Source organism: Achroia grisella, unplaced genomic scaffold, assembly GCF_030625045.1.
Source record: "Achroia grisella isolate CSIRO2021 unplaced genomic scaffold, CSIRO_AGI_Agris_v1 utg2471, whole genome shotgun sequence".
NCBI lineage: Eukaryota > Metazoa > Arthropoda > Insecta > Lepidoptera > Pyralidae > Achroia > Achroia grisella.
Window position 1 is genome coordinate 661,933 of NW_026712739.1, and position 27,030 is coordinate 688,962.

The 27,030-nt window shown below is 33.8% G+C and overlaps 2 protein-coding genes across 2 annotated transcripts in view; one reads left to right on the forward strand and one right to left on the reverse strand.

Moving 5' to 3' along the window:
• Window positions 1-22,080, reverse strand: part of LOC131842794 (S-phase kinase-associated protein 2-like) — a 29,165-nt gene extending 7,085 nt beyond the window's left edge. Inside the window, exons 1-10 of the mRNA XM_059191365.1 lie at window positions 21,940-22,080; window positions 21,686-21,755; window positions 20,689-20,766; window positions 19,783-19,951; window positions 17,885-18,055; window positions 15,164-15,320; window positions 14,446-14,575; window positions 12,786-12,957; window positions 2,102-2,192; window positions 1,427-1,614 (exon numbers count right to left, since the gene is read on the reverse strand). Of these exons, the coding sequence (XP_059047348.1) occupies window positions 1,427-1,614; window positions 2,102-2,192; window positions 12,786-12,957; window positions 14,446-14,575; window positions 15,164-15,320; window positions 17,885-18,055; window positions 19,783-19,951; window positions 20,689-20,766; window positions 21,686-21,755; window positions 21,940-22,007 (1,294 nt within the window). The 5' untranslated portion in view covers window positions 22,008-22,080. The remainder of the gene's footprint in view (window positions 1-1,426; window positions 1,615-2,101; window positions 2,193-12,785; window positions 12,958-14,445; window positions 14,576-15,163; window positions 15,321-17,884; window positions 18,056-19,782; window positions 19,952-20,688; window positions 20,767-21,685; window positions 21,756-21,939) is intronic.
• Window positions 22,081-23,729: 1,649 nt separating this feature from the next.
• LOC131842796 (BCL2/adenovirus E1B 19 kDa protein-interacting protein 3) overlaps window positions 23,730-27,030 on the forward strand; it is a 46,879-nt gene continuing 43,578 nt past the window's right edge. The window contains exon 1 of the mRNA XM_059191367.1: window positions 23,730-23,925. Coding sequence (XP_059047350.1) covers window positions 23,886-23,925 — 40 coding nt within the window. The 5' untranslated portion in view covers window positions 23,730-23,885. The remainder of the gene's footprint in view (window positions 23,926-27,030) is intronic.

Consider the following 27,030-nt stretch of genomic DNA (forward strand, 5'->3'; position numbering starts at 1 on the left):
CGCTAAGAATAGATTTTGATTAATTCTACCCCTAAAGGGATAAAATAGGGGATGAAAATTTGTCAATTGTAAACCGATCGGGCTGAGACTTTGCATGCATAAAGCTACTATGACGTAGGCATCCTCTAAGAAAGGATTTTGATAAATTCCATCCCTAAGGGGATAATATAACGCGAGCGAAGCCGCGGGCAAAAGCTATAACTAATAAGGCACAAAAGGCGGTACGCGTAAGCAATCTCTTCCACACAACCTTTGGGTAGAGGAGAGAAGATAGAAAGTGGTAGATGGCGCAGGAATGGTCTAGAGAAATAAAGACATATTTATTTCTTTTATACAAATAAATTATAATTATATTTGTATTATACTACCTCTGCCCGCGGTTTTACCCACGTTAAATTGAAATAAAAAATATGGCTTGTATTATACTGATGCATAAGATGTAAAATTTCATCAAAATCCGTTCAATAGTTTTTTTGTGAGAGAGTAACAAACAAATTCCAAAAAAACATCAATATTCATAATATTAATACTAGATTTGAAGACAAACTTGCTGTCCCCAAGTATCGTTTAGAAAAAGTCAATAGGTACAAAAATTAAAATAAAATACCAAAGGATATATTGGAATTACCCTTAAAAAGTCAAAATCGGTCCACCCATTTCAGAGATTAGCCGGAACAAAAACACAGACAGACAGACAAAAATTGTAAAAAAAAATATTTTGGTGTATGTACCGTATTTATATTCATATGCATGTAGTAATAAACGGTTATTTCAATATTACAAACAGACACTCCAATTTATTTATATGTATAGATTATGCTATTGTCGCATTTTCTCAGCTCTTGCTGGTTCTTTCCACACTAACGGGCCGAAACCAAACAAGTTATTATTATTACGACGACCTCGGTGGTCTAACCGTCCAGTACACCGCTTTACGTCCGATGGTCGCGGGTTCGATTCCTCGCACGGCACAAACATTTGTATTCATGAGTATGATTGTTTGTATCAAAGGTCAAAATAACTGACATCGAGCTGTACGTCTTGTCACTAATGGCAGGCACAGAATACCAGCGCCGTGACAGTTAGCTGTCACGGCATATGCTGAGTGTCAGCCATGTTGCCAACCATATGTAGAAATAATATAAGATGAATTATTGTAATTGTTCTAAGTGTGTATGTATGTATGTATATATGTATATGAGTGTCTATGTGCATATGTGTATGTATATATAATAATGGTTGACAATAAATGTTTTTCTTTCTTATCGGTCTGGGTGTTTTCTATGTATAATATGTATGTATTTACAAAAAAAAATATCTATGTATTTGTATCAGTTATCTAGTACCCACAACACAAGCTTTAGCTAGCTTAACTTGGGTCTAGATGGCGCTGTGTGAATTGTCCTGCGATTATTATTTTACTCACTATTATCGGAGAGTACCCTAGCGCCAGCGATACTGAGTCGTTGTAACCTCGGTAAAACGGGTCTTTCTGGTTCCTTTTGGACGTCCTCTCCTGGGGAACCCTCGGGTGCCTCCTCCTCTTCAGGGCCCACCAGCGCTGTCAGCGCGGAGGTACTCAAACCACACCAGGAAAGATTTAATGATAGTAAACTGTAAATAGAAATAATATTTGTTAAGGCATAAGATCTATCATTAGTTTATTATCATTATCTATTAGTTTTATTTGACGGCGTCGATGGTCTAGCGGTTTAGCACACTGCTTTACGGTCTATGGTCGCAGGTCGATTCCCCGCACGGTACAAACAATTATATTTATGAGGTTGATTGTTCGTATCGGTCTGGGTGTTTTCTATGTCTTGGGTTATTATTTATTTTAACACAATTTTTGTCAATGTCATGTTTTCAACAGACAGACAAAATTTGTAAAAAATGTTATTTTGGTGTATGCACCATATTTATATTCATATGCATGTGGTAAAAAACGGTTTCAATATTACAAACAGACACTCCAATTTTATTTATATGTATAGATATTATAATAATAATAACCCTGGACACTTCACACAGCGACACCAAGTAACCGCTGGACCACAGAGTCCGTCAAATATACATAAACAACTGAGTTTAAGTTACTAACTTGTGACATCCCTCCAGTATGGACGTGAGTCCACCGGCTGTGACTCCTTGCGCCATTGTCAAGTTCAGAGTTTCCAAGTTATTACATTTGCCTGAAATATAAACAAAGCGAGACCTCTATAATTCAATTCAAATTCAAAAACGAATTCATGCAAAACATTATAGGTCTATTACAGACTTTTATGATTTCGGCAATTAAATAGAAAAATGACCGGGCCGGGAATTGGGCCGGGTCGATGTGCTCCCAAATATGGTTGAGTACAATGATGGCTGGCTCATACGTCATACTCGTGAACGGGTGCTGCTTGTGGGGACTGGTCTGTTCAGGTTATGAACACTGATTAAATTTTTTGTTCTTTGCGATAGCATATGCTGGTGATCACTCTATTCTCCCAAATTTGAATTTTAAAAACTATATTTATTATAAACATGTTCCACTATTATTTGAAAAAAATACGAGCTGAGTTTCTTGTCAGTTCTTCTCATCTCGATATCATTCCGAACTGACGGTAGATTTGACATATCATAAGAGTCTGTAATAGACCTACATGAATAAAGATATTTTGAATTTGAATTTGAATTTGACCTTTTTCTAAATTAGAATCTAGAATTGGCTCCTTTTATATAATTCAAATAAATTAACCACGCCATTTTAATCATTATCTAAATATTTTTAAAATTATATATAATATTTCTGTGTAAATTTAAAACTTTAAAGAGAAAAATAATTTAATAAATCAAAAAAAAAGTTTAAAGAACTGACAAGAAACTCAGTTCGTATTCTTTGCAAACAAATGTTGTACATATCTGCAATAATACAGATTCATTTAAATTCAAATTTGGGAGAATAGAGTAACCGCCAGCATATGCTATTGCAAAAGCAAATTGTTAACTATCGTGTGACGCACCATTAATTAAAAAAATGGTAAAGTCAATAATCATGTAACCTGAAACGGAACGTCAGAGGCCAGAGCCAAAGTAATCTATGTGACATTGACAAGTGGATGACGGAATTGAACGTAAGCAGCGGGAGTTTTGGAGCGAAAGTGTTTATATTATTATAAAAACAAATAAGAGATAGGTAATTGTGAATATTGTAGGCATTGAGGTGTTTCTCTCCCTGACTAACCGGCATTACGCCTAAGTCGTCAGGATACTAGTGATTTTAAAAGTTCAGAAGCGGTACCAATCCCGCCTACAAATTCGACCGTAAGGTAATTCTGACTAGAAGTTGTGGTAAGTGAATTTACGTTAATAACACGCATACCATTAAACGCAGTATCTCACTTGTTTTATTGAACTTTTGGATGAATTGCTTTCTACATATTAAATAGATTTAGTATGTACGATAACTTGCGAGAGTAATGACATGACATGTAGCACGATATTGAGGTATACAATATACCTAAGAAAGAAGTATTATGAATACATTAAGTATAAAACAACATGGATATCTAATTAGTTTAAAATACAGAGTAACTATTGTTATGTTATTAATGCCTATGATAGAGTATGATAGGATATCAACAGATTAGAAACAGTTACATTAACTATGTTGACATACAGGTTGAACATGAGAACACATACCATGTTATACATATAAACAGTGTAATGGTATTGCTGAGTTTGTTGCTAATTCACATTAAATTAGTCAAACTTACTGTTCAGTTTTGTGTGTTTGTTCTATGTGAATTGAATTGAAGAATTGTTATTATTTCTTTACATAGGTACACATATATGTTTGATGATCCCATTTCAGATAAATGACAATCACAGGCATAGTCCAGGTATATGTCTTGATTGTGGTTATATTCCCAAATTGAGATACTGTCATATATATATTATATTGGTTGATACTTTGATATGTGTTTATTAATGAATTAATAAAGCATATTAATATAGATAGACACAGTATATTGTTGACATAAACTGATACAAGCTACATAACATGTTATATTTCATAATATTACATATTAAAGACATTTTAGATGCTATCTCATGATTAGCTGTGAAGCTCTCAGTGAAAATAGTACTTAACTCTGATAGTACAATTATTATATTTATTTCTTGCTGTGTTTTGAATTGTATATATATATATAATGTATATATATATAGCAGTGGCTAACAATTGGTAGTAAACTCTAATGTTAAAAACCGAATAACTGTAAACTATTATTATTAATAGTTCCTTATTTAATTATTAATTAGTATAAAATCCAATTGAGATCTATTAGGATCCTCAAGGTTATCATAATCATATGATATTGATTATTAATGTGTTGAAAAAGCACCTAGAGATGATATCCAATTCCTCAAAGGTGTCATATTATGCTGGAATTATATATTATATGTATGCTCATATTGAATGTATTATATGTTTGAGCAATTGGTTCACTTCTTTGATGCTTCTCTTGAAATTCATTAGAATGGCCCTTAGCAGCCATTGTTGATCAATAAAGGTACTTAAAGGTCCTGTGCAGGTACCTGTAGCTATGTACATTTGTCATTTGAGACAATGTTTAGTAAGTGATTGTTGGAATTTATAAGCACCCAATTAATATGTGACATGTTAGAAAGTGATAGATTACAGGTAAGACTATTCTTACATGGTTCAGTTTTGTAAACTATGAAGTTGTCTTTTAACCTAAAGAAAGGCTTTTGGTAAAGCCAGAAATGGATGTTGTTGGGTCTTGATTGTACAAAAGACCTGTTGACTTTAGTTTAGTTTTATAATTTATGAAGTTGACTTTTAACCTAAAGAAAAGCTTTTGGTAAAGCCAGAAATGAATGTTGTTGGCTCTTGATTGTATTATTGATTGTACAAGAAACCTGTTGAATTTTCTAAACAATACTTGAGCAACAAGTTTGTCTTTAAATTTACTATTAGTGTTATGAATATGAATAAAAGTTTTTGGAAATAAGTTAATATTTGTGTACATACAGAATGTTTGGATATATATATTGAGTCGCAACAGTGAGAGTATTTGCCTTTTGATGAGTTATAACTCTCCATACAGTAAATTGCACAAAATGTCATGATTTTATAATATGAATATGTACAACATAAGACAATTGTTATCACAATAATGAAAATAGACTATTGTAATATATTGCAATGTATTGCTATATTGTCCAATCTTGTGTACTGCATAAGCTAATGAACTGAAGATTTGCTGCAAGGATCTGAGCTTAAGTTATCCATTGAGTTTTATTATTTAGTGTCATTTGTAGAATGACAGTACTAAGAAACTATAAAGTGGACAGATTCATTGTTAAATCTGTATTGGAATTGAAATGTCAACCAAGGAGGAAATCATAATTGTTTAAATTCAAATTGTATTATATATTTGTGAAGTACAGATAATAAAAAAAAAAATAGAATATATAGAATATATTATTGAATATTAATATAAATAAATGTATATCAGAAGATGATAATAACTGATTTAAAGCATTCATGAGTTAATAATGAACTCATCTTGAAGTTAGCACATGGATTGTGTCAAACAGTGTGGTCTAGAATTGTGAAATTTGGATAATAAACTTTATAATTCAGATATTATGGCAGGAAAATGGAAATAAATGAGTGCATAGCACTCTTTTGTTGTATATAGGTATGGACAGATGGGAGAGAATTAAGTGAATACATGTAAACTGTGATATGGTGAAATAGAGGAGAAAGGAAAAATTGGATACTATTTTTAAATGGTTTATGTAACTTACCTTTTATGTATTTGTATACTACAGGATTATAAAATATTTTATGATTTGACTAATGAAGTTTCTGTATATTAATTAGTTATTATTAAATAGTCTCTGTGGGAGGCAATGTTAAGATATTCAAAGTACATAAGCTTTAAAATTATTATAGAGGAAAATTATGAGACACAGACAGACAAGATTGTTAGGAAAGTAAAGAGATATGGATATTCTAGAAAACTTTGCTGATGACCTTGGTAATGTGGTTATTAATAGGCTGCATAACTTTCCATGCATGGAAATTCGTTCCCATTCTATACAACCGTTACATATTTATGAGAATTCCTGATTGTTGGTGTTTTATGCTATGCCTTTATAAGCATGTGGTTTGTTTTATTTAATATAACTTTGTTACCAAAGAGGATGAGACTGAAGTTAGTCAGTTTTATGAAGATAGCACTCCTATACTGTGCCACACTTCCAATTATCTTCTGTAAATCTACTGTACTGTAGAGGACAGTGCATGGCGATTTCGGTATAGCTATGACAGGAATATATAAGTAAAAAAAAAAAAAAGAAGAATAGGAAAAATCCTCAATATCTTGTGAACACAAGTTAATCACTGCAAATGTAACTTAGATTGAAAGTGAGATGTTGGTATCCGTTGGGATGAACAGTGATTCACAAGCACAGTATCAGTATAATTTATAGAAAAAAAAAAATATATAAATAGCAATGATTCAAAAGAAGATTGTATCATATGTACAGGTATAAATACATATAGTAATGCCTATTTAACATTTAAATAGTATTGTGATTGATTGGATTGTATGACGCCATATAATGAAATGAAAAATTTATAAGCCAAGAGACCAGTGATAGCCAAAGAATATATATATATAAGAAAATGGCAGAGACGACAGACAAAAGAAAATTAGGACAGCAAAAAAAAAAGATAAGCAGATGACATAAGAAAAAAAAAAAGGAAACAGCAGGAAAAGACTGGATGCAAACTTCCATAGGGAGAGACGTGGATAGTCAGTATGGACGAGCTGGTTTATGAATATGGATACTGGCGCAATTTATGAGATTTTTATATGGTTTACTGATGGATAATAAACTACTTTATGAATAGCATATATGTAGAATGGAAAATAAATACTGCATGGTCTAAGTTGTAAGTTTTACATGTTATAGAGAAGTATTTGTTGAGAAAATGTTTGCGAGCTGAGCCATTGTTGTTTAATTATAATGGTATTATAGTGAATACAAATTTAAGAAGCACAGGTAGTTAAAAGAAAAAAAAACAAAAGGACAATTGATTGTTGTTAAATGTATGAGCATTAAAGTTTTGAAAAGTGTACATGGGTATACTAGATTTAAGTTGAAAGGATCCTATTGAACCTATAACTGTTTTAAGAGACCTTTATATCAAATGCAAATAAAATGAGAGAGAATATAAGTTGTGGAAGTAAGGCTATATCTGTCAATTTAATCCCAGGAATATATAAGAAAAGTTACTAGAGGATATAAATGAAAGTTAAGATATAAGAAAGTTAAATATTGTTAAGGATTACAGTTTACAGTTATAAATTACTGTTGTAGATGGTTTTGCCAATTTTATTAATTTCTAGTTAACCTTTGTTAAATCTTGAGATATTGTATCTATTAAGATTTTAATTGATTAAAAAAAAAAAAAAGAGAATAATCGAAGCGTATAATGCTAAATTAACGAGCATGTAAGAATTGTTGGTATACATGTTGACTCAATTGACTTGAATATGAGATTGGATGTGTTGTATTTAGACCATTGTAACTTTTGACATAATTGTTGAGTTGAAGTAAAATAAAAGTGTTAACTAAGGCTTTTAATAGTGAACTCATCAACATATAAGAATTGATGTTGTCACTTGCATAGCATACGAGAACGGATGTATTAAATAAGTGAGGGTGTTTTAATGTTGAATTGTACAAAATTACAGGTGTAGAGATATTGGAAGTTTATAATAATAACGGTGATGTTGTTTTCAAATATTTGGTTGATATTCATCAGATAAATAAGATTGAATTAAATTTAAAGCGTTGTCTTTGACGACGACGGAAGTTAAAATTTTTATAAGTAATGATCAACGCAATCAAATGCTGGGCATTTGATTCCATAGATTAGTCTGAGCACCTATATGCACTTGTATGTGTGGCTGAACGCCCTTTGGAGAAATCGGATTGACTATTGTACTAACTAAATAGTTTAAATTGAAATTAATCCTTTCAGAACTGATTTTATGTGTCTGGAATTTAAATATAACTAATGGCTTGATAACATGGTCTGCTAGTAAGCAGAAAGTTACAGCCGAATACGCAGAATATTTTAGAAAATGTGTTGTAATTAATGGGAAATTAGAAGAGGTGCTAATTTATAGAACCCAGACACCGTATACAGACACTTTAGAAATATTATGAATAAAGCGCTCGAGGTGTACAAGATAGTTACACTGCAAGATTGTAGTAAGGACGATCACAAGGTAAAATTTGATACACCTCGATGGAAAATAGTCGGTAAATATACGCGGTGAAGAGTTGTACATGAACGAATAGATCTGAAAGATTAAGGAATGCTAGTGATACAATGATGAGTTACAATCGATGACAAGCTGAATTATGAGCAAAATGGCTAATAGAACGGGCGGTTGATATGACAATGAAAAATATTTGCAATACTTCGATGAAATTATGAGATTAATATAATAATCATATGACTATGAATACGATTTATGGATTTTAAGGTAAATGATGGTGAGTTAGGTTTGATGATATACTGGTGTGATGATTGCGCTGAGATCGCGGCTAATGGTTCCGTATACGGTAGTTCACGGAGAAAATGGGGATCCGCGTGTGCTCAATGCGACGTACAACGAACGACTCGCTTTTTGTTGATGCTACTCAAGATTTGGTAGATAATAATAGGAGTAGGGTATGTGGTAGTAATATATTGCAAGTTCGTTCAGAAATTGATAGATATATATCAACCAGATATATAATTCGAATTTGGTACATAATTAAATTGAATTAACTTATGATTAAATGTTATAAAGTCCTTTAAAGCGTTGGAGAAATAGTAAAATGGATCCAGGAAATCCAGTTCTTAAAGAAATGTAATAGAATAAAAAGTAATAGTAAAATTTGATGAGAGTGCATATAACCCATAGTTGAGTTGCAATGTAGAGCACTTGAGGCTGAAGAAAAAATAGCATAGTACCATAAAGAATATGACTAGTTGGAGGCCGTAACTCCTTGCGTGCGCAAGCGGTGAATGCCTCATTGAAAAAATGACCAGTTGTTAAATATTTGATGTGTTTCAGTTGGAGACCGTAGTTCCTTGAGGCGGCAAGCGGTGGCTGAGTCTAATGAGAATCTGACCAGTTTGAGGCCGTAGCTCCTTGTGTGGGCAAGCGGTGGCTGAGTCTAATGAGAATTTGACCAGTTTGAGGCCGTAGCTCCTTGTGCGGGCAAGCGGTGGCTGAGTCTAATAAAATCCAGATCTGTTGAGACCGTAGCTCATAGTGGGCAAGCGGTGGCATTTTTTTAATGTTTTGTTTTAACAGGTATTTCACTAATTAGCTAGGCAGCCGTGTTTGCAGAGATGCTGACTAGTACCTGGTGTGAAAAATTAAGTGATACAACTTAAGGCGGAAAAATATAACAAAGACTGAATTCATGATGTTGAAATGTAATGTGTAGTTGTCAGTGGCAACTTTCATATTTTAAGTATGTAAATTATCTCAAACTAAATTTTATATGATTTTAATTTTATTATATTACCCGATGTTAACTGTTATGATAATATCGAATGAGGCCCTTCGATAACGTTGGATGGCCGAAGTGGCTACGAATACCATCGATTAAATATAAAATGAATAGTAGGCTTACTAAACTCACGTTCGTTTAACGAAAGTTGGTAATTCGTTTTATGGAGATTGCGCAGGGTTTTGCAACGGACTCCCGGAGTCTGTACTCAATTTGCCAGAAAAAGAAATCAAATGTGTCATAAAATATTTTCTTTGTAAAAAAAAAAAAAAAAAGGCTTATTATAAAATTGAAGAATTTATAAATGTCATCATTTATAAATCAGTGTTTTTTAGAAAATATCTAACTTGAAATTCATAGCGCTGTCAATGTTGTCTGATTGAACGGAGATTAAGTGCGTAGCGGTTTTTATGTTGATTGCCGCATGCCTAATCCTTGTTGTTAATTAAATATAAGTAAATCAATATTTATTTAAAGGAGCAACACACAGGTTTCTTGTTTATTCTTCTTGTGATGAAACTGCGTTCCGAATGAGCGATAGATTCAAAAAACTTTACTACTCAAGGGTGCTTCTGTTGAGTTTGTTTGAATAAAGATTATTTCTATTTCACATTAATCTGGAACAGTGGGTTTTGGTTTATGTTAAACTGGTGTTGTAAAGAAAATTGAGATCAGTATCTACAATCATTTATAGTCCCCTAAATGTACAGGGTTCAAAGGGTGCAATAGATTACTTGACCAGTGAGCTGATGGTATTATTAAGTAAATCATAACTGAAATTCAATGAATTATGTTATATTAAAATAATTCTCTGGTAAATCAAGAGTATCGTCGAAGTAAAATAGTAGTAGTAGTATTGAGGGTATTAGAACCACTTGAATAATATTGACCTGTTATTTTCTATTGGTTAGGTGAAGGCAGGCAGCGATTTTGTTCTAATTTTATGTCACGAGAATATTACTTTCCCTTTATATTTTTTTCTCTATATATGTAGGTAATTAAGTTTTACCTTTTGTAATGTGATATGTTAAATTTATCCGTTAAAATATTCATGACGAAAAATGTCAAGTTCTATTTTGGAGGTATAAAAAAAAAATGCAATGTTCATAAGATCGGAAACTTACATTGTGATGGTGATATGTTACAGTCTGACTCATAGAAGTCAATCACCGCCAAATAATTGTTTGTTACTCTAAAAGGTTGTTCATGTTTTTGGGTGATTTGGATTATGTAAATTAATATATGTTATGTTATATTTTGTGCATTTCTGAATGCATGCCGAAACTTAGCTCTGTTAGTATTGATTTTAGATTGTAAACCTTTGACAGTATACTAAGATAAGATAGTCAATGTTATGAAAGTAATGTGTATCTTTAGTTTATTTAATTTAGTATTTGTTATATGATCCTGTAGACACTATATCCTTTGATAAGCATGACTACGCTCATCAGTTACCTATGTGTCTGGGCCAGACACTATTGCAGGATGGCCGACTGTTAACTATCGTGTGACGCACCATTAATTAAAAAAATGGTAAAGTCAATAATCATGTAACCTGAAACGGAACGTCAGAGGCCAGAGCCAAAGTAATCTATGTGACATTGACAAGTGGATGACGGAATTGAACGTAAGCAGCGGGAGTTTTGGAGCGAAAGTGTTTATATTATTATAAAAACAAATAAGAGATGGGTAATTGTGAATATTGTAGGCATTGAGGTGTTTCTCTCCCTGACTAACCGGCATTACGCCTAAGTCGTCAGGATACTAGTGATTTTAAAAAAATAGTCTAATCAGTGTTCGTAACCCGAACAGACCAGTCCCCACAAGCAGCTTCCATTCACGAGTATGAGGGATGCGCCATCATTGCACTCAACCATATTAGAGGGAGCACATTGACCCACCCATGGGCCACCATGCGGCCACAAGTTTGACCTTAACACGTTGAAGACCGCATTGAGTGAGAAATAAGATTTCTCACATAGGGACCGTGTTTTTTTTTATTGTCAATTACGTATATTATTTTTTAAATATGTTTTTAGTGTACAATAATTTGAGGTAGACATTATTTAACATCTAGATTTATTTTAAAGTGCCCACAGATGATTACCTGGCCCCGATGTGTAAATTTACTTTCGTTACGGAGTGACCCACAGGTGGGCATGTAGTCTTTAACATTAAACATTGCTTTCTTGATTTAATTGATTTTAGAAATATGAAAGCGTAGCGGTTTTTGTATTGATTGCCGCATGCTTTCTTATGTAAAATGTGAATACTATAACTATCAGATGGCAATTGTAAGTAGGTTTGATGTAGTTTAGTGTTTTGAGTAGTCATGCTCACTAAAATGTCCAGACATGTGGCGGCGTGGTGGGCCGGGTCATTGGGCTCCCTAAAATATGGTCGAGCGCAGTGTTGGCTGGCTCATCCGTCATACTCGTGAACGAGTGCTGCTTGTAGGGACTGGTCTGCTCTTATCACTACGACTGATTTAATCTTATTGTGTTTTTATATTTGAGCCTAAATAAATTAGTTGGTATAATGTAGGTTGGTAGTTTGTATTCACACGTTTCGACTTGTAAAATGTAACTTGCAAGGATTGTTTAAAAGAGCAACACACAAGTTTCTTGCTTATTCTTCTTGTGATGAGACAGCTTTCCGAATAAGCGGTAGATTTAAAAAAATTTTGACTATTCAAAAGTGCTTAAATTAAGTTTATTTGAATAAATGATTTTCTATTCTATTCTAAAGTCAACAATAACTTTTACTTTTTTTATTATTACACAGATATATTACTATTACTAACTTAATATACTTATTTCATACTAAATTATCAATTAAGATAATTAAATTATCTTATATTCTTTACTAGCTGTTCCTGCGACTTCGTCCGCGTGGAATTTAACTTTATTTTTCTAAAATAAAAGTAGCCTAAGTTACTCCTTATTACATCAGCTCGGTCAGTCAAAATCGGTCCAGGCATTTCAAAGATTAGCCGGAACAAACAGACAGTCAAAAATTATAAAAAATGTTATTTTGGTATATGTACCGTATATATATATACATATATATTCATATGCATGTAGTAAAAAACGATTATTTCAATATTACATACAGACACTCCAATTTTATTTATATGTACAGGTAACGAAGCTCTTACAATAAATAACATTTTTATGACTCACCGATAAAAGCGCAGGTTTCATCCCTAAGCTGGACGTTCTCCAGGGACAGTTTCTTCAGGCCTGGACAGCAGGCCAGTAGACTGTCTAATGTGTCTAAATCTATCGTACATATACTTAGATCTAAATACTGTATGCGAGACGGGAATGGAGTGCTTGTGTGCCACTCGCCTATCTGTAAACAAAATTAAAAAATCTTATTAATATATATAACTCAAAGGTTTTTTTAAATTTAGGGATTTTTGTACCATCTAAGTACATGTCAGTCCCATTGTACCCTAAAACCAATAACTCAAAGGTGACTGAGATAGTGATCTATCAACGCACAGCCCAAACCACTGGACGAATCGGGCTGAAATTTGGCATGCAGGTACATGTTATGACGTAGGCATCCGCTAAGAAAGGATTTTAATTAATTAATTAAATTAATTAAAGGGGATAAAATGGGGATGAAAGTTTGTATGAAACTTTGTCAATTTTAAACCAATCGGGCTGAGACTTTGCATGTATAAAGCTACTACGTATGACGTAGGCATCCCCTAAGAAAGGATAAGGAGAAAAAATATATGTTAAGTGGAGGTTTAAAGGTATAATAATAATCTCAAGACAATTCACACAACGCCATCTAGTCCCAAGATAAGCTTGTGTTATGGGTACTAGATAACTGATATAAATAGTTTAGTATTACTGATATACATAGTTTTTTTTCGTAAATACATACATATTATACATAGAAAACACCCAGACCGATACAAACAATCACACTTATACATATAAATAATTGCACTATGCGAGGAATCGAACCGACGACAATCGAAAGTAAGCACCCAGACCAATACAAACAATCATACTCATGAATACAAATGCTTGCACCGTGTGAGGATTCGAACCCGCGACCATCGGAAGTAAGGCGGCATGCTAAACCTCTGGACCACCGAGGCCGTCATAATAATAATAAAAAAATAAAAGAGCTATTGACTTTTATTAAACAACTAGATTTTGCCCGCGGCTTCGCTCGCGTTAATTTATCCCCTTAGTGGTGGAATTTATCAAATTCCGTTCTTAGGGAATGCCTACGTCATAGTAGATTTATGCATGCAAAGTCTCAGCCCGATCGGTTTAAAAATGACAGTTTTATACAAACTTTCATTCCCTATGAATCCCCATGGGGGTAGAATTTTTTTATTATTATTATTATTTTTTTTTTCTCTTTTCTTATCTGCAATCAGTCCCGGAACTATGAGCAGATTTTTTGGGTGTGGGATCTAAGAATGGAGTGTCCACCCCAGCGGGCGAATCTACTCCTTAAGCATACTGCAAACATTACACAATGTCGCTTCTTTTTAGTCGCTTGGGGTAAAGTATTTGTAGTAATTGAGCAGCCAGTTGATTCGGGTGGTCACATAGTCGCTTTTTATATCTTTCTTTACAATTGAGGATCTCCTCCTTTACTGTCAGTACGCCAAGTTCCTTGTGAATTTCGTTGTTGGTGATGTACCAAGGGACACCCGATACTGTTCTCAGTATCATACTTTGGGCCCTTTGAATGATGTTGATATTTGACTTTGACGCACTTCCCCAAAGTTGTAAGCCGTATGTCCATACATTTTTATTATTAATGCATAAACCTATGTATGAAAATGATATACAAATTAGTACTCACCTCTGAACTAGCTAGCCTAACTACAATGGGTTTTCTTGCCAGTATTCTGCCTATTGCGTCCTTGGATAATGTTTTGTTGCCTAAATCCAACCGTTGCCATAGTGTTTCATCACACGCTACTCTATGCCACCTGGAAGTAAAAAGTTAGTGGCATTACAATTGTAATATTAAATTGGATATTAAAAAAATCGGTTCAGTTTCTTGCCAATTCTCAATTGAATCTGTATACTAAATAGGACGGTAGGGAAAAAAACAATACAAAAAATTTTTGCTAAAATGTCCTACATGAATAAATTATTTTTGATTTGATTACCTATAACAAGCTTACTTTGGGCTAAATGAAAAAAAATATATAAATTACTAGCTGACCCGGCAAACGTTGTTTTGCCATATGAATTAAAATCGCTATTACAAAATTGGGGTTGACCTTAGAAGGATGAAAATTTAGGGTTGTATGTATTTTTCAGTCCTAAATAATAATAAAATATGTCGAGAAATTAAAAAAAAAATTCGCTCGCATTGAATCCATCAAATAAGTATCGAAATCAGTATACTATGTTCATTCTAATACCTCCAAGAACAAGTGTACAAAATTTCATCAAAATCGGTTTAGTAGTTTTTGCGTCAAAGTGACTACTTTCACATTTATAACATTAGTATGGATGTACACCTGTGCGAAGCATGGGTGGGTAACTAGTTCGAGAATGAGAAGCAGTACCTCTTGCAGACTAGCATACAGTTGGCCAGGGTCCTCTTCGGCAGCCACTTGAAGACGCTCAGTATCATCTCATCTGACAGCATCCGGAAGGAGTCGCCGCCCGTCGGTTCACACTTACTCCTCCTGCTAATTATCATCTCTTCTTCTAATCCTAATGCTGAAAGAAGAGAACTTTCTATTACACTTCAGAGTTAATCCTGGAGTATAATTGCTCTGAACTTAGTCTTAAGTAAACCAAGGGATTTGGGGGAGGGGATGTTAGTAATATGGACTAATTTTTTTTGTGGATGATAATGGAATGGTGCACCCGCCTGCGCTAACGGTTTACGCTGGCGGGGCACCAGTGGAGATTGATAAGAACATGAGGTCAGGTCAGTTAGCACATCGTGACAAATTCACCAGGAATTTAACACGATGGATTCCAGGGGGTACCGCGTGGAGGTCGACCTGACATGTTACATTGCTAGCAATGGGGTTATCAATCCCCATTACTAACAATCCCTTTCCCCCCCAATATGGACTAATTCAAAATTCAAATTCAAAACATCTTTATTCATGTAGGTATATTCCAGACTCTTATGGTCTATTTACCAAACTGGACGGTAGGAAAAAAAAATTATAATGTAAAAACTTGACGTTCATAAGCGGCTATAATGTCCTACATGAATAAATGATTTTTTTAATTTGAATTTGAATTTCATATTATATATATTTTTTTAGCTTTTTAATTTTAGGTTCTTTGTTATTAGGTTATGTAAATACTAGTAATAAATATATTTTTAAAAGTAAATATAAGTATCCAATAATAATACAAAAGTCACATCAGATATATATATATATATATGGATGTGTGTCATATTTGAATTTGAATATGATATGTCAAATGTACCGTCAGTTCGGAAAGTATTCGAAATAAGAAGAACTGACAAGAACTAATAACCACATAGCTATCAATGTATCATGTCAGGTTGACCTCCACGCGTTTCCCCCTGGAAACCATCGTGATAAATTCATGGTGAATTTGTTACGATGTGCTAACTGACCTGACCTCATGTTCATCTTATCATCCTCCACTGGTGCCCCGCCGCCAGTGTAAACCGTTAGCGCAGGCGGGTGCACCATTACATTATCATCAATAAATAAGAAGAAAAAACAAGGTATTATATATTACCTAATTACTAAACGATTACTTGAATGACGAGCGTGCATGGCAATATGAACAACTATTGCCATGCACGCTCGTCATTCAAGTACACGGGATTTTCATTTAATGTTAGACATAGACACCCATATAAATAATGTATATTTATATGGGTGTCTATGTCTAACATTAAATGACCATCATGTAAATAAACTGGCTTTTAAAAAAAAGTAATTCAATTGAGTTTCTTGCCAGTTCTTCTCAATTGGATCTATATATCGAACTGTATGGTAGGGAAAAAATTAAAATTATAATATAAAAAACTTGACGTACATAAGCGGATGAATTTGTCCTACATGAATAAATTAATTTTGTATTTGAATTACTATCCATAATATAGTTATGGAAAGGTTTAAATTCTTGTGCCTACACTTGTAATTTTCTGTCGTCACTTGAGACCCTTCCATTACTTTACGTCTCCACTAACATATATTTAAGTTAAGTGTAAAATCAGTCTACGTCCCGACTCCGCGTCGACTGGACGCGTTACTAATAAACCATGTAGCACACTGCCAATAAACTTAATAATCTATACATATAAATAAAATTGGAGTGTCTGTTTGTAATATTGAAATAACCGTTTTTTACTACATGCATATGAATATAAATAAGGAACATATTCCAAAAAAACACTTTAAAATTTTTGTTTGTCTGTCTGTCGTTCTGTTTGTTCCGGCTAATCTCTGAAACGGCTGAGCCGATTTTAACGGGACTTTTTTTGGCAGGTAGCTGATGGAATAGGGAGTAACTTAGGCTACTTTTATTTCAGAAAAATAAAGTTAAATTCCACGCGGACGAAGTCGCGGGTACAGCTAGTGTCTAATAAATAGTGCAATCATTTTACTGGTACACTCACTACCTACATACTATAATAAATAATATATTATGTGGCGACACCTCATCACATCATATATAACGATACAGTGATGAGGATACCACCGCGGTACATTCTAAACACTTAACATAATAATATGAAGAGATCAACTAACAAGAGCACGGACTATTTATCTCTGGATAAAAAGAAGTCCTGGAGCATGTTTTTTTTTCCGGACTACTCTAATGCTGGCCGCAGCTGGCCTTTACAGCTTCATCGGACGATAGGGGGCGAGTGCAGATGGCACTCCAAACCGAAGGAAGGACTTATGGAGCGGCTGAAGGCCAACTCCAGTCTGACAGATACGACTTTAATCTGACACCGCTAGGGGTTCGAACCTCGGCTCAGGCAGTCGTAATTTCATAATAAATAAAAGTAGCCTAAGTTACTCCTTATTACATCAGCTACCTGCCAATAAAAGTCCCGTCAAAATCGGTCCAGCCATTTCAGAGATTAGCCGGAACAAACAGACAGACAGACAAAAATTGTAAAAAATGTTATTTGGTGTATGTACCGTATTTATTTCATATGCATGTAGTAATAAACGGTTATTACATGCATATGAAATAAATACGGTACATACATTATAATATTGTATAAACAGACACTTCAATTTTATTTATATGTATATTAATAATTAACTTACGTATAAATCTACCAGACTTCTTCCCACCAGTGGCACTACCGGCACCGAACCCCACGCTGTGCGGTATATCACAGTACTTGGCCGACACTGACTGAGCTAGTGGCGTCTCTTCATCAATCAGGAACTCGTCTAACAATGAGGTTTCCAAGTCTGTCTGCTGTAGAGGTTTTACTGAAAGCAAATCATATTTTTTTCTTTATTTATTTATGCAAATTCAAAATATCTTCATTCATGTAGGTCTATTACAGACTCTTATGATATGTCAAATCTACCGTCACTTCGGAGTGATTTCGAGATGAGAAGAACTGACAAGAAACTCAGTGGAACTTCTGGAACGAGATGGAGAAGGAAAGCGTTGGACAGAGGAATGTGGAGTCTTTTGGAGGAGGCCTATGCCGTAGGACAAGCTCGTGAACCTAGACAGTGAAATCATTACATAGTATAAAAAAAAGTCGCTGTCGCTGTCCGTCCCTATGGATGCTTAAACCTAAAACTACACAACGGATTTTGAAGGGGTTTTTTTTAATAGATAGTTATTCTAGAGGAAGGTTTATATATAAAACTAGCTTTTGCCCGCGGCTTCGCTCGCGTTAATTTAACCCCTTAGGAGTGGAATTTATCTAAATCCTTTCTTAGGGGATGCCTACGTCATAGTAGCTTTATGCATGCAAAGTCTCAGCCCGATCGGTTTAAAATTGACAAAGTTTCATACAAACTTTCAACCCCTATTTTATCCCCTTGGGGGTAGAATTAATCAAAATCCTTTCTTAGCGGATGCCTACGTCATAACATCTACCTGCATGCCAAATTTCAGCCCGATCCGTCCAGTGGTTTGGGCTGTGCGTTGATAGATCACTATGTCAGTCACCTTTGAGTTATATACATATAGAAACATGTACACCTGTGCGAAGTCGGGGCGAGTAGTTAAGCTAGTAGTAAATAAACAAAACCAACTCTTCACTCTACTATCAGCCCAAAGGCAATAAATGAATATAAGAAGCACTAATTAATGGTAATGACTTAGGCTTTGAAGCCGGCTACCGCAAGGGAAACCCCAAGTAGCGCCCGTGACTTGTGACACGGGTGTAGGTTTAAAAGGCCCTTTTAGAATGCATTAACACTCACCTTCACTACTTGCAGCTTCCCCCCAGGCCCAACTAAGTCCAGGATAAACCCACTAATACAATTCACTTTAGTATCCAAAACACAACCGGCTCGCTCTGCACTCGTCGACTGAATGCCGCGGCTCACCCAACCAAAGAGGATTATTCAACTACCGACCTTCGCATTTATAGACCGAAGTCAGTGTAGTAGGAAGAGAAGCGGTTTTTTTCGGACTACTCTAATGCTGTTGGCCGCAGCTGGCCTTTACAGCTTCACCGGACGTTATGGGGCGAGTGCAGATGGCACTCCAAACCCGCGTAAGGACTTATGGAGCGGCTGAAGGCCAGCTACTGCCTGATGGATACGACTTTAGTCTGAGGGCACCACTAGGGGTTCGAACGTCAGCTCAGGCCATCGTAATTTCGATCCCCGTTTGGATTGGACGGGGGATCGATCGGAGGGGAGGATTATTCACTACCGACCTCCGTATTTATAGACCGAAGTCAGTGTAGTAGGGAAAGAAGCGTGGGTAACGGTTATCTTATGACAAACAACTTAGTTCGGTCTATAAATACTAGATGGCGCTATTTACAATATTTGTAATAATCTTTACATTGGGTACTTCATTAGTACTAAACACAAACTACCTTCTTTTAATATATTTTAAAAAATATCGGATTTTTTCGACAATATTGATGTGAACTCTAACATAAATAAATAACAGTGTTTGTAACGCGATACGAAAATTTTATATATCAGTTAGATGATAATTATGTCAATGTTATGTCACTCACATTTTTCTGTACTTCTAGGGCTTTTGACCCTGGATGGTCCTGGACCTGGGCTGCAGATTTTCACCTTCGTCCTGGGACTTTTGGGGCTGTGTTTCCTTGGAGATGTGGAGTTGACATTGGGATTCATATTTTCTATGTCCCTTTTTCTCTTCTGTGCTCTATGTTGGTGCTGGGAAACAAAATTAGATTTTTATTAAATATAGAACAGACTTTGATGGTTTAGTTGTTTATTAACTGCTTTACTTCCGAAAACCGCGGGTTTGATTCCTAACATGATTCACGAGTATAATTTGTATTTATTTATTTTATCAGTTGTCTAGTACCCATAACACAAGGTCTGCTTACCGTGGGACTAGATGGCGCTGTGTTAATTGTCCAGGGTTATTTATTTATTTATATCAGTTGTCTAGTACCCATAACACAAGCTTTGCTTACCGTGGGACTAGATGGCGCTGTGTTAATTGTCCAGGGTTATTTATTTATTTATATCAGTTGTCTAGTACCCATAACACAAGCTCTGCTTACCGTGGGACTAGATGGCGCTGTGTTAATTGTCCAGGGTTATTATTATTACCATTTATATTTAAATGAACAGATTTTAATCAAATTCTATGTAAAGACAGATTGTATTATAAGAACTAACTAAGATAACAAGCAGCCAGTTGATTTGGGTGGTTACATAGTCGCTTTTTATATTTTTCTTTACAATTGAGGATCTCCTCCTTTACTGTCAGTACGCCAAGTTCCTTGTGAATTTCGTTGTTGGTGATGTACCAAGGGACACCCGATACTGTTCTCAGTATAATATTTTGGGCCCTTTGAATGATGTTGATATTTGATATCGCAACTTAACAGTCTTAAATGTACATTACTTTATAGAAAAATCAAATATTATTCAAAACTTACTACACTGTCAAAAACCACATCAGTCTGCACTTCGGAGTCATCTGGCTCGAGGAGACTGACTCCCATCTCTTGTAATACCTGTGAAAATAGGAAAGTTTAGTTTAGTTATTTTAAAACTGTCCAATTGGCTGCCTAGAGTAGGTACAAATGTAAATTACATGTATATAACATTGATTAAGAAAAAAAACATTTCATAAATATATAGTATCTTTAAACATCTGATAACTTCACTTCAAATGTTCAATAATTAAAGAATAAAAATATTTATATTGTAGGACATTTTAGCCACTTATGAACATCAATTTGTTTATACTATAATTTCTTCGCTACCATCCAGTTCACTATATATATCCAATTGATAAAAACTGGCAAGAAACTCAATTGAATTACTTTTTTTTAAAAACCCAGTTTATTCACAATGTATATTTATATAGGTGTCTATGTCTAACATTAAATGAAAATCCCATACATGAAAAACTATTGCCATGCACTCTCGTCATTCAAATAAATGTTTAGTAAGGCTTTGCTCAATAAATATAATTCATCATACATTACTCACTTATACATATTACTATTTTTTAACAATATTATCCAGTCCAGGGAACTATTCAATTGAAAAGAACTGACTGATATTCAACTATTGTTTTAAAGTTAATTTGTAACATAAGTCATCCATAACTTTCTTACTTGCCTATTTCCTGCATATCACAGTCATTTAAAGGCTTTTTGCTGCATTTGTGGAGTCTCACTAATTCTGGACATTGCAAGATTACGTTGTTTAATTTTGGGTGATCAGAAGAGTCAAGGAATGTATAAATTACGAAAAATATGATCTGTTTCTTCTATATCCAATTGAGCAATAATTATATAATATTTAAACTAATTTTTAGGGTAATTAATGTACAGAAATTATATATGCTAACTAGTATAAGTATAAAAAAATTCTAACCAAAAAAAAAAGTACAAAAAATAGCGGGAATGCATTATGTATACTTACCTCGTGATCTGCTTTCCTATCAATTAAGCTCCAACCTTTTCTCGCTGAATTGTCTAATCGCAAATGTTTTCTGTAATGTAAAACACTTTTCTTACTATTGAGTGAATTAATTTTACATTTTTAATTAAAAAATAACAAGAACGGTCTACACGTCGAAAGCTTTCGCGCCTTTTGACTTTACCGCCTTTAATCAGCTGTCAGACGTTACACCAGGTGATTTTTGCTTACGGTATACGATTTGATATATCATTTACCTAGGACTTCCGACTTCATCAGATAATTCCTGTGTAGGATGATCATCTTCTTTACTTTTAACACTCATAACGTAATTCTAAAGTAATGATTTAATATAAAATTAGCAGCATAAGTATTAAAATTGATGTAAGACAGGTTTATAGGAATAGACAAGATAGAAAATGTGAGAACCAGAGAAATTGACAAACGGTGTTGCCATACTTATTGACTAGATTCAATTTTAAGGACCAATGTCACTTTTAAGTTAAATCCGTAATAATTAAATTAAATCACCGAACATTGTTAACTGTTCTCATTAAACCTATAAAATATATTATAGACCTGTAAACTTTATTTATGCATATAATATTGTACATTTTTGTAATTTAGTGGTTGTATTTTACGACATTAAAACTTGTTCTGATATCCTACATTGTTTTCTTAATTTATTTTTAGAAAATTTGAGAATCATTAAGAACTTTCTGGATCGCTTCCAAAATTATTAATTTTCTTGTCTACATGAAGACGTTTTTCTCATTTATATACCTATCGGTTATGGTTTAAAATATTTAACTGTAAATAATAAGAGTAGATGTCGTTTGTTTTCTGAATTCTTTATATTCAGAAAAATGTTGCATCCATTTAATGAAACAAAATATATTTTATTTCTCTTAGGATACATATCACAGATAACATAATCTATACATATAAATAAAATTGGACTGTTGTTTGTAATATTGCAGTTTTTTACTACTTGTATAAGAATATAAATATGGTACATATACTAAAATAACGTGATTTACAATATTTGTCTGTCGCTCTGTCTGTTTGTTCCGGCTAATCTCTGAAATGGCTGGACCTATTTTGACGGAACTTTTTTTGGCAGGTAGCTGATGTAATACGGAGTAACTACATTACATTACGCTACAATTATTTTAGAAAAATAAAGTTAAACTCCACGCGGATGAAACTGCGGGTACAGCTAGTATTACATAATATTACCTACTGACTACAATACGAATAAAAAATAAAGTGTTTTTTTTTTATGTAATCAGCGACATACTAGATCTACTAACATATATAAGCAATAATTACGTTAAATACAAAAGTTTATCATTGAAATGCATCTTATTTGGTGTTACATAAACAAAATTCTAAATTATTGGCCTGCTAAGTCCTGCTTTAATAAGTTTTCCTAAATTAGAATACGCATTACATCTATTTTTAACTGATTTCAGAAAGCAGGTAGAAGATTCTAAATTTAATTAACTTATTCTACTATGAATTCTAAACGCAGCTTTGAATAATAATTAAGAAATGATATTATGATAACTGTTCTATTTACATATTCTTTTCAAATATATGTTACGTACTTTAACGAAAAATAATACATAAAGCAGTATCGCATGTAGTGATAATAATGCATGAAGCTATAACATTGGTGCTTCTCTAGCGCGCCAAAGTATCGAAAGGTCAATGACTTTTTTAATGACACCATCATAGACTAGAGGATAATGAACTATCACGAAGAAAATTGTTGTCACATGGCAACATTACTTTTTTTTTTTAACATAATGTTGACCCGTTGACCAATGTGAGAAGAGACCACAGCATATCAACTTACTATTGGCCGAGATTGATCGAAAGATAACCAGTCCGCATTTGTTATGTATGGAGTACAAAATATTTTCTGCGGTTATATTAATTGAAATTAAACTTTATTGTCTGGTGATAAAATCTAACTGTTGCATCTTAATATACATTTAAGACTGTTAAATTGCGATTTGCGCGCCTCCTCTTTCACGAAGCGGATCAAAATCAAAACAGAAACAAAGGCAATCGCGGTCTACACGCAATCGGTTTGTTGTGTTGTAGTAACTTATAAACTTTGATTATTTGGTTTATAATCAGTGGAAAAACATAAAGAAACCCATTTTCTCAGTGTTGTCGTTGAATTTTACGCAAAATGGCCGTGCGAAAGTTAAATACTCTCGACGATTTGAGCGGTAAGTGTAAATAATATAAATAAACAAGACCATATTGAAAACAATGCATGACGAAACTTGGTTTACCCGTTTTTATCAAGGATATCGGCTTTATAGACTGTGTAAATGTGATTACTGCGTATCAAATGCCAAACTATAGAGATAACATGGTAATATAAGCGGTGCCACAGATTTTTACCAGCTGTCTGTTCTTGTTTACATGTGTCTATAAGAAATATGTTAAGAAAATTATACGCAATATTGTTTTGCAATCAAACCCATTAACTTGTAGTGTACATACTAAATTTGCGTCATAATTTGTTTTATAGTAGTTATACGTATGTGCGTACGTGATTTCTTTAGGGATTAAACGACTTTTCTAAAAAGCACGTTGTCAAACCTTTCTTTGTTCGTTATCGATTTACTTCCGCATTCGGTCGGATTACACCTGTAGTCAACGCCTCTTCGTATGTTCTGGGCCCCTGGTACCCGTACCTATTGATTGGTAGACATTTTGTTTACGTCTGTGTTTGTAAACAAGTTTGTTATTGTTATGTTATCTGACTATGACGTTATCTAAATATGAAGACTGAATTCGGAGAAGAAAAATAAAAAATCTATCATGCAAGTATCTAACTTTCGTGATTGACTGACTGATGAAATATTTTACAGATGTTTAATCATATGTAGATATGCATCTGGTTTCTATCAGACTCAACTGGTGTTCAATAGAAAGTTATATGTAGGTACTGAGAATATATAGAAAGAGTTAAAAAGAAATTTCTCTGTCTGTGGTCTATAAAAATAAAAACTATATATTTTTTTAATAGTTTTAATGAAAATAAAAAGTATATTTAGTAATGTGGGTCCATAGAGAACACTTTGGATGCTTTTTTCTTTTAATGTTGAGTTCAGCCAATTGATTTAATATAGATGATGTAGCAATCTGAATAATTTTATTTTTATAAAAAAAAAAGCAAACATGTGCATGTGACATTGTTTTTTAACTTATAAATACTTGAAATATAATAATATTTACACATGGAATGATTACATTATCTGTGAAAGACATAAATTTACGTTTGTACAGCCTAAAGCTATGTCATACACATTAAAAAAACAACAACAAATACTACTTGTCTATTCTATTTCAGTGTAGTCAGTGCAAATTTTTTATGCTCCTGATTACTAAGAGTTGGTAAACAACACAGTTAATATTTAAAGTGAATAGCATGTTTTTATTATTGAAACTTTGAAAGTATGTATTTTGTCCTTGATTCTAAATCTGAAAAAAAAAAAAACAAAACAATGTTGCTATACTGATTCTGGTAGATTTAAATTGATTGAAGTGTTGAGAATGGTTAATATCAAATATATTGAGATTATTTGTAAAAGAAATATTATACAAAAGAGATAATATTATATATACTAATATTATAAAGCTGAAGCGTTTATTTGTTTAAATGCGCTAATCTCAGGAACTACTGGTTTAAAATTAACGAAGCATTAGTGGAAATGTTGCAAAAATGGAGAAAATATTAGTACACCGCCAACAATCTTTCTCTGCACCACTTATGGTTGCCTGGTAGATAACGCTGCAAGGTATTGAGTCCGTCATATTGGAGTAGGCGTGTTCTAGAGTGGAGACCCTGAATTGGCAAACGTAGTGTAGGACGCCCCGTAGCTAGGTGGAGCGACAACATACGTAGGGTTGCGGGTAGTAACTGGATGAGAAGGGCTGAAGATCGTGCCTTGGGAGAACCCTATGTCTAGCAGTGGACTGCAGTGGGCTGATGATGATGATGTACACATTGTTTTTTTTTTAATTAAATATAATAAAAAAAATCGATACTTGATAATATAGTTATTATATAATGACATAAAAAATCAGTTCTTTTTTCTAAATGTTGGCAGTGCTATTGGATATCAAATGACCTTTGTCCGCAGTAGTATAGATATAGTATATGCCTGCTGATTGACCCCTGGCCCTGGACATTGCAAATAAAAATATTTCAAATTAACTGATAAAGTTATTGTGAGATATAAATACGCACAGTGTTTTAACCTACTTGATAATTTTTTTTATGGATGATAATGAATTGTTGCGTCCTCCTGCGCTAACGGTATACGCTGGCGGGGCACCAGTGGAGGGTGATAAGGTCAGTTTCTATGGTGACAAATTCTTTATTGTATGGATGTTTTTTTTATGGATGACTAACTGTACACGCGACAACCGCGTGGAATTTAACTTTATTTTTCTAAAATAAAAGTGGCCTAACTTACTCCTTATATAGATATATGTAATCTACCAAAAAAAGTCAGTGCGACCATTTCAGAGATTAGCCGGAACAAACAGACAGACTGACCAAAATTTAATTTTTGAAAATAATGAAATATCGAATTAATTTAATCCAAAACAGATTAATAATAATTGTAATATAGAAATGTAATCTTCGGAGAAAACTTCGAGATCTGTAGTGTAGACTCCAAACTCTCATAAGGAATAACTTAACTTATGCATATTGAATTGTGAGAATGTGTGTAGAGAAAATTACAAAAACTATTTATATTCATATGCATGTAGTAAAAAACGGTTATTTCAATATTACAAACAGATACTCCAATTTTATTTATATGAATTCTGGCCTATGTTCGCGCTAACGGAATTCCCTGGCGGGGCACCAGTGGAGGGTGATAAGATGAACGTAAGGTCAGTTAGTCTATCGTCATCAAGAAATCAAATCAAATTATCTTTATTAATGTAGGTCTATTACAAACTCTTATGATATGTCAAAATCTACCGTCAGTTCGGAGTGCTTTCAAGCTAAGAACGACATGAAACTCAGCTCTTATTCTTCTTAAATGAGTTTGTATATGTTTACAAAACCAGAGATTCATTTTAAAATTCAAATTAGGGAGAATAGAGTGACCACCAGCATATGCTATTGCAATTTTATCAAAAGGAAATAGACCTTAACCATAACAGACCAGTCTCTCTACAAACAGCACCCATTCACGAGTATGACGAATGAGCCCTTCATCATTGCCCTCAACCATATCGGAGGGAGCACATTGACCCGGCCCACCACGCCGCCACAAGTTTGAAATTTATTGTAAGCATGACTG